Source organism: Pagrus pagrus, assembly GCF_965226575.1.
Source record: "Pagrus pagrus genome assembly, chromosome: 12".
Taxonomy (NCBI): Eukaryota; Metazoa; Chordata; class Actinopteri; order Spariformes; family Sparidae; genus Pagrus; species Pagrus pagrus.
Genome location: NC_140196.1, coordinates 341,593 through 360,076, shown reverse-complemented (window position 1 = coordinate 360,076; position 18,484 = coordinate 341,593). Strand labels below are relative to the sequence as shown.

General features: G+C 42.4%; 1 protein-coding gene across 1 annotated transcript; it reads right to left on the bottom strand.

The window, feature by feature from the left end:
• Positions 1-6,562: 6,562 nt before the first annotated feature.
• klhl18 (kelch-like family member 18) lies at positions 6,563-17,507 on the bottom strand. Its single transcript, XM_084368895.1, has 10 exons — positions 17,343-17,507; positions 14,894-15,024; positions 13,592-13,732; positions 13,105-13,303; positions 12,846-13,006; positions 10,451-10,587; positions 10,033-10,255; positions 9,823-9,927; positions 8,764-8,875; positions 6,563-8,347 (listed from the first exon to the last, which is right to left on the bottom strand). Exons 1-10 carry the CDS (start codon positions 17,469-17,471, stop codon positions 7,961-7,963), a joined length of 1,725 nt encoding a protein of 574 aa, XP_084225021.1. The 5' UTR covers positions 17,472-17,507; the 3' UTR covers positions 6,563-7,960.
• Between the last annotated feature and the right edge of the window lie 977 nt (positions 17,508-18,484).

The window sequence follows — 18,484 nt, the reverse complement described above, 5'->3', positions numbered from 1 at the left end:
CAAACATTTGACTGAGCTGACGGTCATGTCTGCAGCGTGGAGTCAGACCGCCATCATGTGAATAACACACTTCACAGTCCTCCTCCATCACTTCTGTTTCTTTCTAGTCTCACTTTCACAGCGGGTGGAGGCGATGCACCGTCACGCTGTCTGCTGTAACACATGAAGAAGACGCAGTAACTCCACAGACGAGAGGCAGACAGCCGGCGGTTTACGGGTCTGAAACGTACGACCTGACATGAACGCAGCATCCGAGCCTGGACATGTGAGACACAGCTAGAGATATGAGGAGGTCACACGACCAGACTTCATGAGTTAACACCTGAATGCACCATTAGCTCAGCTCACAAAGGATTGTGGGATATGCAGTTGTTAAACAGAGCAGCAGACCTTTGACCTCATCATGTTTTGAATAAGCCAGCCGTCAAAGTGAATTAATCAAACACACCTGTGACAGTTCATCATCTGTTCTTCAGCGTCTGAGTCGGCCATGACGAGCACTGAGGAAAGTTGCTGAGGAAAGGTGCTTCACTGCTTCCTCTCTCGTCTCCTTCAGCACTGAAACACTGGAGGACAGGAAGTGATGCTCAGTGCTTAGTGAACATCACATACATTTAGTTTTGAAGGTGATCATTGCAGCTGTGATTATTTTTGATTGCTTTAACTTCTGCTGATTTAATAAGAAAATAAACAAGTTTTCAAAGTGTCATACTGTTTATTGTTTCCTGTTAAAGCTGCAAAAATGTTCCTGACGTCCAGTCTCGTCCTGACGTCAAACATCTGCAGACACAGCTGTGATCTGCTCACTGAGCGATCTCTGCAGGCGACTGAGACACGAGCTCATCACAAGAGACTAAAAACATTGAATCACAAACTGTCGAGTCGCAAAATCAAAACTAAACATAAAAAATGCACAATTAAAAACTAAATTTAGCACACAAACTTTGAATCTGTTCAAATAAAACATTTCACTTTTGGAAATGAAAATATACTGCAGTCTTTGATGAGGTTGATTTCTGCTGTATGACTTTATTAGTTATCATTCCTCTGCTATAGTTGAATTAATCAGTAATTAATAACATTTGTTGTTCACCCACCAGGTAGATCATTATTATCATTATTATTAATGAAGGTGAGATGGTCGAGTAAGGAAACAGCAGCTTTTCTAATGATCCACAAACTTCAGGAAAACAAATCAATCATAGAAATAATGAAGAAAAATAAAGATAATGAAGCTGAGTGGACGGATGGAGGCCACAGCGTGCACACTCAACGTCACTGCTTTTATTCAAAGCTGCAGTGTGTCGGGTTTAAATGTGATGTTAATGAGCTGAACCTTGGTGAAATCTTTACATGGACAGAGAGGTCAGCCATGTTTCTACAGGAGCCCAGAACGGACAAACCAAACACTGGAGAGAGACAGAGGGGCTTTAAGGCAGGATGAGAAGAGGTGTGTTCAGTTGGTTGTAATCTGTGGCCTCACCATTAGATGGCACTTAATTTTACAGGTCCGCAAATGTGATGATGAGCAGGTAATTACAAAATAATGTCAATAAAATGTATTTAACATTTAAATTGAAATAAACTGATTTAATCCTGATTGTACAGTAAAGATTCCTTTAACACGTCCAGCTGAGCGTCAGCGTGTGAGAACGTGTTGTCCACCGGTCAAATGAAGCTTTTCCCACAATCCCAAGCTCTTAGACGTCCTCTCACTCCAGGCAGGCACTTACTGGAGAACATCTTTCTGCCGCACGTCATGTCTTCATCATATAAACTATCATCATCATCATCATCATATAAACTATCATCATCATCATCATATAAACTATCATCATCATCATCATCATCATCATATAAACCATCATCATCATCATATAAACCATCATCATCATCATCATATAAACTATCATCATCATCATCATCATCATATAAACCATCATCATCATCATCATCATCATCATATAAACTATCATCATCATCATCATCATCACATAAACCATCATCATCATCATCATCATATAAACTACCATCATCATCATCATCATCATATAAACTATCATCATCATCATATAAACTATCATCATCATCATCATCATATAAACTATCATCATCATCATCATCATATAAACCATCATCATCATCATCATCATCATATAAACTATCATCATCATCATCATCATATAAACTATCATCATCATCATCATATAAACTATCATCATCATCATCATCATCATCATATAAACCATCATCATCATCATCATATAAACTACCATCATCATCATCATATAAACTATCATCATCATCATCATATAAACTATCATCATCATCATCATCATCATCATATAAACCATCATCATCATCATCATCATCATATAAACTATCATCATCATCATCATCATCATCATATAAACCATCATCATCATCATCATCATCATATAAACTATCATCATCATCATCATCATATAAACTATCATCATCATCATCATATAAACTATCATCATCATCATCATCATCATCATATAAACCATCATCATCATCATCATCATCATATAAACTATCATCATCATCATCATCATATAAACTATCATCATCATCATCATATAAACTATCATCATCATCATCATCATCATCATATAAACTACCATCATCATCATCATCATCATATAAACTATCATCATCATCATCATCATATAAACTATCATCATCATCATCATATAAACTATCATCATCATCATCATCATATAAACTATCATCATCATCATCATCATCATATAAACTATCATCATCATCATCATCATCATCATATAAACCATCATCATCATCATCATCATCATATAAACCATCATCATCATCATCATATAAACTATCATCATCATCATCATCATCATATAAACCATCATCATCATCATCATATAAACTACCATCATCATCATCATCATATAAACTATCATCATCATCATCATCATCATATAAACTATCATCATCATCATCATCATCATATAAACCATCATCATCATCATCATATAAACCATCATCATCATCATCATCATATAAACCATCATCATCATCATCATATAAACTATCATCATCATCATCATCATCATATAAACTATCATCATCATATAAACCATCATCATCATCATCATCATATAAACTATCATCATCATCATCATCATCATCATATAAACCATCATCATCATCATCATATAAACCATCATCATCATCATCATATAAACTATCATCATCATATAAACTATCATCATCATCATCATCATCATATAAACCATCATCATCATCATCATCATCATCATATAAACTATCATCATCATCATATAAACCATCATCATCATCATCATATAAACTATCATCATCATCATCATCATATAAACTATCATCATCATCATCATATAAACTATCATCATCATCATCATCATATAAACTATCATCATCATCATCATCATCATCATATAAACCATCATCATCATCATCATATAAACCATCATCATCATCATCATATAAACTATCATCATCATATAAACTATCATCATCATCATCATCATCATATAAACCATCATCATCATCATCATCATCATATAAACTATCATCATCATCATATAAACCATCATCATCATCTTCATATAAACTATCATCATCATCATATAAACTATCATCATCATCATCATCATCATCATATAAACTATCATCATCATCATCATCATATAAACTATCATCATCATCATATAAACTATCATCATCATCATCATCATATAAACTATCATCATCATCATCATATAAACTATCATCATCATCATCATCATCATCATATAAACTATCATCATCATCATCATATAAACCATCATCATCATCATCATATAAACTATCATCATCATCATCATCATCATATAAACTATCATCATCATCATCATCATATAAACTATCATCATCATCATCATATAAACTATCATCATCATCATCATCATCATATAAACTATCATCATCATCATCATCATCATATAAACTATCATCATCCCATCATGACCCGAAAAAAACCTGTGGACCCGAAATGCCCGAGTTGCTTTATGATTTAATACAAGTTGTCTAGCGTTAAATAAGACTTGTTTTTATTACTTTCTGTTTCTTACCTAAACGTAGTCGTCTACTACCTGGTTCCTGCTGCGGGCACTAGCCCCCCTGGCCATAACAATCTTTTTAACTGCCCCGTGTCCTGACCTAGGCTCTAACTTTTGCTTGAACTTTCACCTTTGACGTCATCATCACACAGGCAGCTCGCAGCCTCGCATTGGACGGAAGGGGGTGAAAGGGGAGGGCGGGGGTGATTGACAGCTGTGACGGCCAATCGCCGGGTCCTCTCGGGTACTATATATACTGGCCTTTCACTGTAAGAGACCCGAGCCCCGAGACAAACTCTCCCGGATCCGACCCGGCCCGGGAGTCACTTCTTTCGAATGGACCCAAAACCCGAGCCGGGTCGGGTCGGAATCTTGGGTTTTCGGGCTGTCGGATTTTTCCGAAGACCTCTACTTCTAGTACATTCTTCAATCTGTTTGTCTGTAGTGGGTTGGGCTAATCCAAAATAGTGAAAACAAGGGGGGTGTTCTGAATACACACTGTTACCTGTGAAACAGGGGTGCTCTGAAAACCCTAACCCTCTGTTATCAACATCCGGGGTCTGTAGGATGACCTAGCCGTTTAGCCTAGCCGCAGCCGTTTGTTGTTCTTTGGCCAGCTGTTCCTCTCTCTGCCTCCGCATCCTCCTTTCAACGAGCTCCTCATCCGTGTACTCTGGCTCAAAACGGTAAGGACGTCCATCATAAACAAAGTCATCGTCCACCACCTCACAATCGGAAAAATATTCAGCCATGTTGCAAAAAACTAGCAGTAGCAGCTACAGGTAAACAAGCCGGCTGTCGTGAGTGTGCGCAGCTTTCAGAGATGACATCATCCAGGTCAGAGGTTAGTAGGTCAACCTACAGACCCCGGATGTTGATAACAGACGAGCCCGGACTCAGAGGGGAATAGCACTAGCGTATCATAACAAAATATTGGTGAAATGAACTAGTTTCGCGGCAGATAATGCTCATAGAGGCTGCGCTTCGGTGCCCCGATCACTCGCATTGTATGGATATACGCGGCGCTCCACTGGATCTAATTTCGTCCGGACGACTTCAAATGACACCAAAGTTATCTGGGTGAGTAAATGATCATATTTTATGCTAGAAATAAGGTCCAGGTTGTAAAAAATGGTAGTTATCCTTTAACGCGCCAAAAATCGACCAATCAGAATTTTGGTTGAGCCAGAACGTATCGACCAATAAATTGACCAGTCGACTAGGAGATTACAGCCCTAGTTATTATGTTGTTGTTATTATGATGTTATTATGTTGTTGTTGTTATTATGATGTTGGTGTTATTATATTGTGTTATTATGTTGTTGTTATTATGATGTTGGTGTTATTATATTGTTGTTATTATGTTGTTGTTGTTATTATGTTGTTGTTATTATGATGTTGGTGTTATTATATTATTGTTATTATGTTGGTGTTATTATGATGTTATGTTGTTGTTATTATGATGTTGGTGTTATTATATTGTTGTTATTATGTTGTTATTATGATGTTGTCATTATGATGTTGTTATTATATTGTTATTATGTTGTTATTATGTTGGTGTTATTATATTGTTATTATGTTATTATGTTGTTGTTGTTGTTGTTGTTGTTATTATGATGTTATTATGTTGTTGTTATTATGTTATTATGTTGTTGTTGTTATGATGTTATTATTATGTTGTTGTTATTATGATGTTGCTGTTATTATATTATTGTTATTATGTTGTTGTTATTATGATGTTGGTGTTATTATATTATGTTGTTATTATGATGGCGTTATTATATTATTATGTTGTTGTTACGTTGTTATTATGATGTTGTTATTATGTTGTTGTTATGATGTTGTTATTATTATGTTGTTATTATGATGTTATTATGTTAATATGATGTTATTATGATGTTGTTGTTATGTTGTTGTTGTTATTATGATGTTGTTATTATGATGTTATGTTGTTATTATTATGATGTTGTTATTATGTTGTTGTTGTTATTATGTTATTATGATGTTGTTATTATGTTGTTAATATGTTATTATGTTGTTATTATGATGTTATTATGTTGTTATTATGATGTTATGTTGATGTTATTATGATGTTATGTTGTTATTATGTTGTTGTTATTATGTTATGTTATTGTGATGTTATTATGATGTTCTTATATTGTTATTATGTTGTTATTATGTTATGTTATTGTGATGTTGTTATTATGATGTTCTTATATTGTTATTATGTTGTTGTTATTATGTTATGTTATTGTGATGTTGTTATTATGATGTTCTTATATTGTTATTATGTTGGTGTTATTATGGTTGTTATTATTGTTAATGTCTCACTTCTGTTTTAAGCACCGACTTATGTTTGATTAATAAACTCATCTGGACCTTGAGCTGTTTTATATCTGATCGTTATTCAGACATTATGACATAATTAATCATAATTAATCATCAGTCTTTATTGTTTCACACTGAACACAACAGCTGCTCCTCACAGGATGAACCCTTTACATATGAACTGTGCTGTAGCGCCTCCATCAGGACAAACTGTACATGTTTCTCTTCACTACTGTCCAGACAGAAACATCACACCTCCACTAACTGCTCAGCTGTCTTCTCAGGGGGGCGCTGCAGAGTGAGTCTGACTGTCAACAGATCTGTTTCACTGTGACTTCCACTTCCTGAGTGGAGGAGTAGAAGAAGAAGGAGAAGAAGAAGAAGCCACAACAATCCAACCATTGATCAAGTAACCACATTATCACCAAAGTCCATTAACAAATCACCTGATTTTAAGAGTTGTAGAGTTAGAGGAAACTTTCTAAACTTTGTGAAACACTGTCTCTGAATAATTCTTCATGATTTGGGCCGTCCTGTAAATTCAGCAAATGTTCTACATGAACTTCTCTCTGTCTTAAGTCTGTTTGTCCCAGTGATGGACATTTTTATTACTCAGGATGGAGGGTAACAACATGTGTGAAGAGGCTCAGAGAAAAAGACTCTGCAGAACTCCCCTGAGAATCTTCATGTTTTAAGTTTTCTTCAGTATCAAAGTAATCTATTACATCCATAGGTACAGTGCAAACAGGAGCAGCTGGCAACTCGTTCAGCACACGCTGAATGTAAACAGATGCAGGTTAAAGCAGGTGTGTCAGAGAGCAGCAGGACCTACCTGTATGACATCACACAGCACAATGATGAGCTCTTACAGGCTCATTTGTTCTCCTGATGGATTTAATTGTTTCTGTCATCTCATTGGTTCACAATCAGACCTATATGTTGGTGTTTGCACGTTAGCATCAGATTAGCAACAACATTTTGACGGTGAGCTGATAAAATGAAGTGAGAGCAGCAGCTCAGTGACACTGAACAGACCCGTCAGCCGCCTGCAGGGGGCGCTGACAGACGTCTCTCTGTGTGGACTGCAGCTCTTTAAATGTTATCTCAGTCTCAAACACAGACGTCTTTCTTCACTTCCTGTCCGTCAATCACACTCTCTGATTACAGCCGATCAATGAATCAGGCCAGTGAAGTCGCTCATCATGTCTCTAATCAGCAGCTTTGTTTGTTTGTTCGTTTTGGAAAGGAAATGACTTCCTGTTGGTCGTTTGAATCACATATAAAATCAACATTTAACATTAATCAGTCCACGATGCTAGCAGCTAGCCTGCACAGGCTAGCCCTACAGTTTTTACCCACAATCTCACAGCCCTGGCATGAGTGTGAAGGTCTGAGCCGGCCGTCGTACTGATGAAGCTCAGTGAACGCCAGCGGAGGGCACCGCCTCCCCGCCTGCAGCTGTAAGTAACGTGTCAATCCGCAGCCTCTGATTGGAGGGTTTAGGCGGGCTGCAGTGGGATACAGCCCACCCCGACCCCCCCCTCGTGGCAGGCCATGGGGGCCCTGAAGGTCCAGCGGTTGGTGTCGGGGTTGTACATCTCCACCGAGCTGAGGTTGGACTGGCCGTCGTAGCCACCAACGGCATACAAGCGTCCTGACGTAGCGACCAGCGACACTCTGCTCCGCCGTGTGTTCATGGCCACCAGGAGGCTCCACTGACCCGATGCCGAGCTGAACACCTCAGCCCCGCTCAGGAAGCCCGAGCCGTCGTACCCCCCTGCCACATACATGTGACTGCCCAGAGCCGCCGCCCCGTGACGACAGCGCTTATTCATCATGGCTGCCGCAGGGTGCCAACGGTTAGTGTGGTGGTTGTAGTACTCCACCTGCAGGACAGGAGGAGGTACAACACATTATTTACATTCACACGTGTCGTCCTGAAACACGTTTTGATCTCCGTCAGTGTACTCTGTGTATACAGAGTGTATACAGAGTGTATACACAGAGAATATATCTGTTCTAATGTATATACAGTGTATACTCTGTGTGAATATACACAGAGTATACACTCTGTATACAGTACACAGAGTATATATACTGTATACACAGTGTATACAGTATATATACTCTGTATACAGTATACAGAGTATATATACTGTATACAGATACTGCATATTCTCTGTATACATACAGTGAATATGCAGTATCTGTTCTAATGTATATACAGAGTATACTCTGTATATACTCTGTGTGAATGTGCTTGTTGTTACATTCAACCTGAGAGCTCGACAGTCAAACTGACCGTGTTGAAGATCTGTAAACCATCATGGCCGCCAGAAACAAAGATGCGTCCGTCAAACACGGTCACACCGGCGGCACTGCGACTCGCACTCATCTCTGTCACCACCGTCCACCTGCAGCAGGAAGTAATAACAATTTCACACACAGACACACACACACACACACACAAGCGCCCTTCTAAAAAGTGAGTGTAAGTTAATGCCTCTCATTTACACATTCACACACGTACAAATATATCTGGGAAACAGACAGGAACCAGAAACAAAGTCTGTAACGTCCTCTGATGATTATACATTCAACTCCTCCTTATATGTTTAGTAAACAGGTGGGCACCAAACCCACGTATGCATTTTCCCAATGTTTTTATGAGTGTTTACAGCCATAGACATATATACGTGTTCTTCAATGTGCTTCCTTGTACATACAGCTGTATAGATATAAGTATGTATATATGTTCTACAGTGACCTGCTCTATGTAAAAGCCAGCCAGCCAATTGCAGTGTCTTATTTTGATCTGTGGACTTTGTTCATTTTTTTTGTCCCAATGATGTCATTATTAGTAGTTAAAATCACTGGATATAAAAACGATTCATCAAAATCAGTTAGAAGTAAACGTCAGTGCTTTTTATTGCACAGACGTCACATTTACATGTCAGGATCTGGTTATTATAGACACAGATTCAATATTAACCGTCATGTATCATCACAGTCACAGAGTTACATACATTGGCAGCTGCAAACACTCATAAAAACATTATAAAAATACATCCGGTGGTTCGGTGCCCACCTGTATACTGAACATATGAGGAGGAGTTAACGTTTATAATCATCAGAGGACGTCACAGACGTTGTTTCTGTTTCCCAGATATATTCGTACGTGTTTAATGTGTAAATGAGAGGCATTAACTTAAAACACATTGTCGACTGACTTGTATTAGTTCACGGGGCAGATCTGCCACATCCAATATGGCGGGCGCGCTGACGTATCACAGCAACGTGCCAACCCGCTCAGTGAGGCGTCTGTGTGTGTATGTGTATGCCTGCAGCAGGTGGGACTCACCTGTCGGTCTCTGGAGAATAACACTCCACTGAGTTCAGAGATGATTTTCCATCGTAGCCGCCGCACACGTAGATGTGTCCGTCAATCACAACTGTTCCCATGGCGCTGAGGACGACAACACATGTTAATACTGCTCCACTGTCCCAGGGTCAGTGTATCGATCAGTGTATCAATCAGTGAACTGATCACAGTATTGATCAGTCTATTAACCTGCGCTGGCTGTTCATGCTTGACACACGTGTCCAGCTGTCTGTCTCTGGGTTGTAAACCTCTACGGTGCTGAGCCGCGATTGGCCGTCATATCCACCAATGGCGTATAGTAGTCCGTTAATTACGGCCACGCCCACTCTGCTGCGAGCCGTCCTCATTGGCTGACAGCGCTCCCAGAAGTTCCCGATTGGATCAAACACTTCGACTACGTTTAAGGAGTCACCTGAAAAAATTAAATATCAAGCAGCGACATGACATCATCAAACTTCTACAAATTAAAAGTCAGCACAGTTTTTAAACAATAAGAGTCCCTCTACCACCACAAATGTAAGACTTTCAAAATAAGACTAAATGAGGGTTTCACAATAAAAGTGGGTTCTGACAGACAGGTATTTGGAAGGACAGGTGAGCAGCGTACCTGAGCTGTTGAGTCCTCCCACAGCGTAGATGAGTCCTGTGATGGACGTGCAGCACCTCTGTCTTGTCTTAAAGGACGGCAGGTGAGGACGACGCTCTGGCATCAGGTGGAAATCTTTGGCTTCATCCACCAGATCCCTGACAGGAAACAAGAAATACAGCAGAGTCAGAGAGACAGAGAGACAGAGAGTCAGAGAGACAGAGAGACAGAGAGTCAGAGAGACAGAGAGTCAGAGAGTCAGAGAGACAGAGTCAGAGAGACAGAGAGTCACAGAGAGTCAGAGAGACAGAGAGACAGAGAGTCAGAGAGACAGAGTCAGAGAGACAGAGAGACAGAGAGTCAGAGAGACAGAGAGTCACAGAGAGTCAGAGAGACAGAGAGTCACAGAGAGTCAGAGAGACAGAGAGACAGAGAGTCAGAGAGACAGAGAGTCAGAGAGACAGAGAGTCACAGAGAGTCAGAGAGACAGAGAGACAGAGAGTCAGAGAGACAGAGAGTCAGAGAGTCAGAGAGACAGAGAGACAGAGAGTCAGAGAGTCAGAGAGACAGAGAGACAGAGAGTCAGAGAGACAGAGTCAGAGAGACAGAGAGACAGAGAGTCAGAGAGACAGAGAGTCACAGAGAGTCAGAGAGACAGAGAGTCACAGAGAGTCAGAGAGACAGAGAGACAGAGAGTCAGAGAGACAGAGAGTCAGAGAGACAGAGAGTCACAGAGAGTCAGAGAGACAGAGAGACAGAGAGTCAGAGAGACAGAGAGTCAGAGAGTCAGAGAGACAGAGAGACAGAGAGTCAGAGAGTCAGAGAGACAGAGAGACAGAGAGACAGAGAGTCAGAGAGACAGAGAGTCAGAGAGTCAGAGAGACAGAGAGTCAGAGAGACAGAGAGTCAGAGAGTCAGAGAGTCAGAGAGACAGAGAGTCAGAGAGTCAGAGAGACAGAGAGACAGAGAGACAGAGAGTCAGAGAGACAGAGAGTCAGAGAGTCAGAGAGACAGAGGCTATGTACACACGTAGCCGGGTATTTTTAAAACCGAATATTTCCCCCCCTCCGTTTATAAAATAAATTTTATCCACACTACCTCGTTTTCGAAAAAAACCCCTTCCACACATAACCGTACATCTGCGTTTTCAATCACAAATCACCGACAATGTTATCCGTCGCCTGTGCTCTTGGAGCAGTAGTTGGGCTTGTAAAATCAAAGAGGTAAACAGCGCCTGCACAATAACTAACACCACCACAGTTTTCAAGGCACTCGGAGCCATGCTTCTGCAGTAAACAAAGGTCGCACGTTTGATGTCAGAGCAGATTTGTTGTTGTTTTGGCGCATGTTGTGACGTTCGAAAACGCAAAACTCCGGTTATCTCTGTCTACATGCAAATGCATAAACGGAGTATTCGCAAATCTTCACTTTGCCCGGAGTTTTTTTAAATATTCGTTTATGATGCGTTTTCATGTGGATGACAGGTCCAAACGTAGAAAAATATATTCGTTTTAGCAGATACCCGGCTACGTGTGTACGGGGTCAGAGAGTCAGAGAGACAGAGAGAGAGAGTCAGAGAGACAGAGAGACAGAGAGAGAGAGTCAGAGAGACAGAGAGACAGAGAGTCAGAGAGACAGAGAGACAGAGAGTCAGAGAGACAGAGAGTCAGAGAGACAGAGAGACAGAGAGTCAGAGAGTCAGAGAGACAGAGAGTCAGAGAGACAGAGAGACAGAGAGTCAGAGAGTCAGAGAGACAGAGAGTCAGAGAGACAGAGAGACAGAGAGTCAGAGAGACAGAGAGACAGAGAGTCAGAGAGACAGAGAGACAGAGAGTCAGAGAGTCAGAGAGACAGAGAGTCAGAGAGACAGAGAGACAGAGAGTCAGAGAGACAGAGAGACAGAGTCAGAGAGACAGAGTCAGAGAGACAGAGAGGCAGAGAGTCAGAGAGGCAGAGAGTCAGAGAGACAGAGAGACAGAGAGTCAGAGAGTCAGAGAGACAGAGAGTCAGAGAGACAGAGAGTCAGAGAGTCAGAGAGACAGAGAGTCAGAGAGTCAGAGAGACAGAGAGTCAGAGAGACAGAGAGACAGAGAGTCAGAGAGTCAGAGAGACAGAGAGTCAGAGAGACAGAGAGACAGAGAGTCAGAGAGTCAGAGAGACAGAGTCAGAGAGACAGAGAGTCAGAGAGACAGAGAGACAGAGAGTCAGAGAGACAGAGAGACAGAGAGTCAGAGAGACAGAGAGTCAGAGAGTCAGAGAGACAGAGAGTCAGAGAGACAGAGAGTCAGAGAGACAGAGAGACAGAGAGTCAGAGAGACAGAGAGTCAGAGAGACAGAGAGACAGAGAGTCAGAGAGACAGAGAGACAGAGAGTCAGAGAGACAGAGAGACAGACAGCTCTTTTTGATTTTTTTTACCTGCATTTATGGCAGCAGCGTACCAGTTCGTCCTGCTGGACTCTGTCTGACAGAAACTGAGGTCGACACAGAGGAAGTCTGATCTTTGACAGCAACTCCGGCAGCAGAGACTCCCTCTGGACCCGGTCATGATGAACCCAGGCCAGCACCGCCTCAAAGACCTGCACAGTTACAACACGTTCAACAACCTGTAACACCTGCACAGTTACAACACGTTCAACAGGTTAATCTGTTAGTGGTTTCAGGTAAGGTGTCTCACCTGCTCCTCTGCTTTAATGTTGAGTTCGTCACAGCCCACCAGCTCCAGCACCTCCTCTGTCCTCAGACCCAGGAACTCCTCAGACACAGAAACCTCCACAAAGTGCTGATGGAGGAAGCTGTTGGCCGAGTCGTACAGAGTCGTGCACATCATGGTCTCTGCAAACTGACGCACACCCAGACAGTTCTTCGGATGTAACCTGAACACCAGCAGACGGACAAACAGGTCACTAATTAATACATTTCAATATTTGATTTCATTGATCCATTGATCAGAGGGTGAAGATGTATCTAAGAAAGGACAGCTGCTAAATGGAGCTTGTGTTGAGATTGTTCTGTCATCAGGTGTTCTTTTACCTGAAACACTTCTGAATACGCACCTGTACCTTTAAAACAATCTTTTTCATAAACAGAGTCTGGTTATAGCTACAACCTCAGGTCCACTTTCCATGTGTGGGTTCAGATCAGAGCGTTGGCGTCTTACTCACCTCTCCTGCAGGAACGAGCAGCAGGCGTCTTTCACGTTCTGCAGCTGCAGGAAGCTCGAGCCAATCAGAAGAGACTGAACGTTCTGCTGGTCAATGGCAACATGGCCGCTGTACGCAAAGTTTATCAGAGCCTCCAGAGCACTGCAGGGAGACAGGGACTGGTTAGACTGGAGTCCAACTGGTTAGACTGGAGTCACACTGGTGAGACCGGAGTCACACTGGTGAGACTTGAGTCACACTGGTTAGACCGGAGTCACACTGGTTAGACCGGAGTCACACTGGTGAGACTTGAGTCACACTGGTTAGACCGGAGTCACACTGGTTAGACTGGAGTCACACTGGTGAGACCGGAGTCACACTGGTGAGACCTGAGTCACACTGGTTAGACCGGAGTCACACTGGTTAGACCGGAGTCACACTGGTGAGACTTGAGTCACACTGGTGAGACTTGAGTCACACTGGTTAGACCGGAGTCACACTGGTGAGACTTGAGTCACACTGGTTAGACCGGAGTCACACTGGTGAGACCGGAGTCACACTGGTGAGACTTGAGTCACACTGGTGAGACTGGAGTCACACTGGTGAGACTGGAGTCACACTGGTGAGACTGGAGTCACACTGGTTAGACCGGAGTCACACTGGTGAGACTTGAGTCACACTGGTTAGACCGGAGTCACACTGGTTAGACTTGAGTCACACTGGTTAGACCGGAGTCACACTGGTTAGACCGGAGTCACACTGGTTAGACCGGAGTCAGACTGATTAGACCGGAGTCACACTGGTTAGACTGGAGTCAGACTGATTAGACTGGAGTCACACTGGTGAGACTGGAGTCACACTGGTGAGACCGGAGTCACACTGGTGAGACCGGAGTCACACTGGTGAGACCGGAGTCACACTGGTTAGACCGGAGTCAGACTGATTAGACCGGAGTCACACCGGTTAGACTGGAGTCACACTGGTTAGACCGGAGTCAGACTGATTAGACTGGAGTCACACTGGTTAGACCGGAGTCAGACTGATTAGACTGGAGTCACACTGGTTAGACCGGAGTCACACTGGTTAGACTGGAGTCAGACTGATTAGACCGGAGTCACACTGGTTAGACCGGAGTCACACTGGTTAGACTGGAGTCAGACTGATTAGACTGGAGTCACACTGGTTAGACTGGAGTCAGACTGATTAGACCGGAGTCACACTGGTTAGACTGGAGTCAGACTGGTTAGACCGGAGTCACACTGGTGAGACTGGAGTCAGACTGGTTAGACTGGCAGGTGGGTACCTGTCCTGGTCTTTGGTTACCTGGGGTCCATGCCCTGCATCAGGATCTCATCCTGTTTACACTCCACCATGTCGTTGGTAAACATGGCATGAAAATACGGGATGGAGGCCGCCAGAACGATCCGGTGAGCGCTGAACTTATGATCTCCAACCTGCAGAGAGGACAAGAGACCTGTTAACCTGTACATGGTCTCTACAGACCGGACTCACCTGCACAGTGGCAGCTCACCTGTACGGTGCTGGCTTTATTAGCTGCTGATTCAGCAGGTGTAACGGAGGGTCACTCAGAGGATTAGCGTGCTGCAGTAGCTCGATGTGACGTCACTGATCACAGGTGCATTAATGAGGCCTGACAGTGAAGGCTAACCCTGACCCCACACATAATGACTGGCTGATAAAACATAATTATGACGGCAGCTGCTGTGTTGTTGGAAACCACGTGTCCTTTAACTCCACATGAAACACACTTCGAGGACCGCCTGCTGTCTCCTAACAATCAGACACATCAGTCCACACTTCTGGTTGCTGACATCACTCAGCGATCACTTCCTGTGAGTCTGAGGACATTTAACTTGACACATTTACATTGATGTTTGATCCTTATGAACACTTGAGAACAAATACTTGAGCAGAATTCTGAGATCAAGATGTCGAGTTGTGTTCAGGCGCAAATTGATTAAATATTGATCATTAATGAAAATAATTTGGCTACAGATTTCACTCTGGCCTCAACATGACATCTTATTATCTCAAAGAAATGTACTGAGAGGAAGGTATATGTGACACAAAGAGGATATTTGTTATTAAACATTTCCATTTCACAACATCTCACTATTTATTAGATTTATTACTCCTCAGCTCTGAACACATTTGTTCTGTTAAAACTCGTAGACGGTCCTCTCCTCACTGAAACATGTTAAAGTTACAGTCGTGTTGTCTGAGTGTGTCCACAGCTCCTCCTCCTTCTTCTCAGTGTTTCTTGGTGGATTTCCTTCCACCACCTACTGTCTCTGAGTGTGTACAGTAGATGCTCTGCTTGTTAAGTCAATGAAAACACTTTGGCTTTGTCCGATGAGCTGTAATTTGATTATCAGCTGATAACTGATCAGACTGATATGAATCGCGTGTTGACGGTGTGATCGAAGGACGAGATCACTGCTATTTCACAGAGACTGTTTAGAAACATATGTAGAGCATCACACCAGACTCCCACTGATATTGCGTCACATTAATCGAAAAATATCAATACAATGTATTGATAAATATTGATTCTGAATATTTGAAACAGACGATCATTGACCTGGCTGATTATCAGTATCCCTGGTTTTTGTGTCTGACTGCAGATAAAACTAATTTATTTAAAAACGCAGTACTTTGACTCGTTCTTCTGTCTGTCGTCACCACTCTGTGCTCTCATCAAAGTCCCACCCACAACACCTTCTGATTGGTTACACCTCACAGGTAATAACAGCCAATCAACACTGAACCATCTCAATCTGCAAAGTAACTCCTAACTAATGTTATCAAATAAATGCAGTGGAGTGGAATATAAAGGAAGGGAAATGGAAAGTAATTAAGTAGAGTACTCGAGTAATGACATTTATTGACCTTCCTTCACAGGTGACTTCTACTGCAGATATAAATCAGATGTGTGTTACCAGTCTGTGTACCTGCAGTACTGATACACCTGCACCAGGTGAGCTCTCTCACTGAGCGCTGCAGTGACATCATAGCCCCGCCTCGTCAGGAGGATCATTACCTCACAGCGTGCGCACACACACACACACACACGCGCGCACACACACACACACACACACACACACACACACACACACACACAGTCACCTTCATCTTTTAAAGGACATAAAACAGATTGTGGCTTCAGTGTCGTCACGTGTTCACCGTGGGATCAATCACACTGAATATTGATATTCTTCAAAGTTTAGTTTAAAAGTAAACATCCTGTTTACTTCCTGAACGCTGTGACATCACACACTGTCAACAAACATGGCGGTGTGATGGAGGCTCACTGTGTTCAACCAGCAGCCAATCACCATCAAGCTTCAGTTTATCACAAGAGTTTGTGTCTCACTCACACACACACACACACACACACACACACACACCTGTCCTTTAAAACACCGGAAACACCTGCAGCCGTCACCTCGGTGATCACCATGGCAACAGGACAGCCAACCAACAACCTGCTGCCTTGCTACGCTGCTCTCAGGTGTTTCCGGTGTGCGGCAGGTCAAAGGTTAGCCGTGTTAGCTTTAATGACCCTGTCAATGCTAACAGCCTGTGACGTCACGGGCTCGTCTGAACTGGCTGTTAGCTTCTCTTAATAATCCGCTGTTAGCTTGTGTCGTAGAATCCACACTGTTAGCTCGGCTGCCTCAGCTAGCTTCCTACGGACAGGCTGTTAGCAGGCTAGCAGGCTAACTTCAGCCTCGAGCGTCGTCACCTTTACCTTGAGCGTGACATCACAGAGTTTCCCCTGACGTCGGATCTCCTCCATGACGACATAGCCTCGTGTCGGCAGGTCGTGCACTGAGAAATGAACTAAATCCTCGAGCTCTTCACAGAGAACGTCTCCCATCGTCAGCAGGAGCGGCGGAGCGGCGCGGAGTGACCCTCCGAGCCGCCGTACACACACTGGAGGCTCTGCCTTCACAATAAAAGACACGGCCTATCACATCCGCTTTGGTGTCTGGCTTTCACAATAAGGGTCTGAGGCTGCAAAACCCTTCGGCACATTTTGTCCAAGAACAAAATTATAACCACAAGATCAGAAGCAGAGTCTCCCCTTAAAGTCTGATCCGAACATGAGTTACATAATAATAATAATTTATATTTGTAGCGTTTTAAAGGATTGAACATAAAGATCAACTTAAAGTGCACGAGGTCGTTATTCTACATGAATTAGCCCGTAATCACAGAGCCAGACATGTTTTTATGTTTTTCATTTAGACACTCACGTAACTCCATAAAGTTTACTGACGTCCTGCTCAGTGTCTCTAGGTGGACATCACCTGTAATATCACCTGCACCTGCAGGTGGCGCAGGTGAAGCCTCTTCAGTCATTCTGTCAGATGACATCTCACCACAGCAGAGTGAAGAATGTACTGATCTGAGTACTTCCTGTCAGCTGTCATATTAAATATAACCAGCAGGTGGCAACAACTCACAGCTCGACACTGATCACCTGCTCTGGTCTCATCTGACTGACACGAGCCAACAAATCTTGATTGGTGCCTGAGCATGTGACGTCACTGTATTTTTCTTTTTTTCCCCCACGTCTTTGTTAAATTTGTTCACTGTGGCTTTTCTAGAGCTTCAGTAACAAACTGTTATAATTATAAGATCACAACCTCATTCTGCTGCACAACTTCTCCCAACTGCCAATGTCCTTCTCATTATTCTAGTTCTTATTGTAATTCTAGTTCTTATTAAGCTGCGAGGAGACAGGATCAACTCGGTCACCGTTTTATTAAAAGCTGTTAAACTACTTCAAATGTCTTTTTCTGTAAATTGTTTCTTAATAAGTCTTCAGTTCTGATCCAATGGGGGATGTTTTGTTGTGAAAGTTCTCATGTCTCTGTTCTGTTCTGC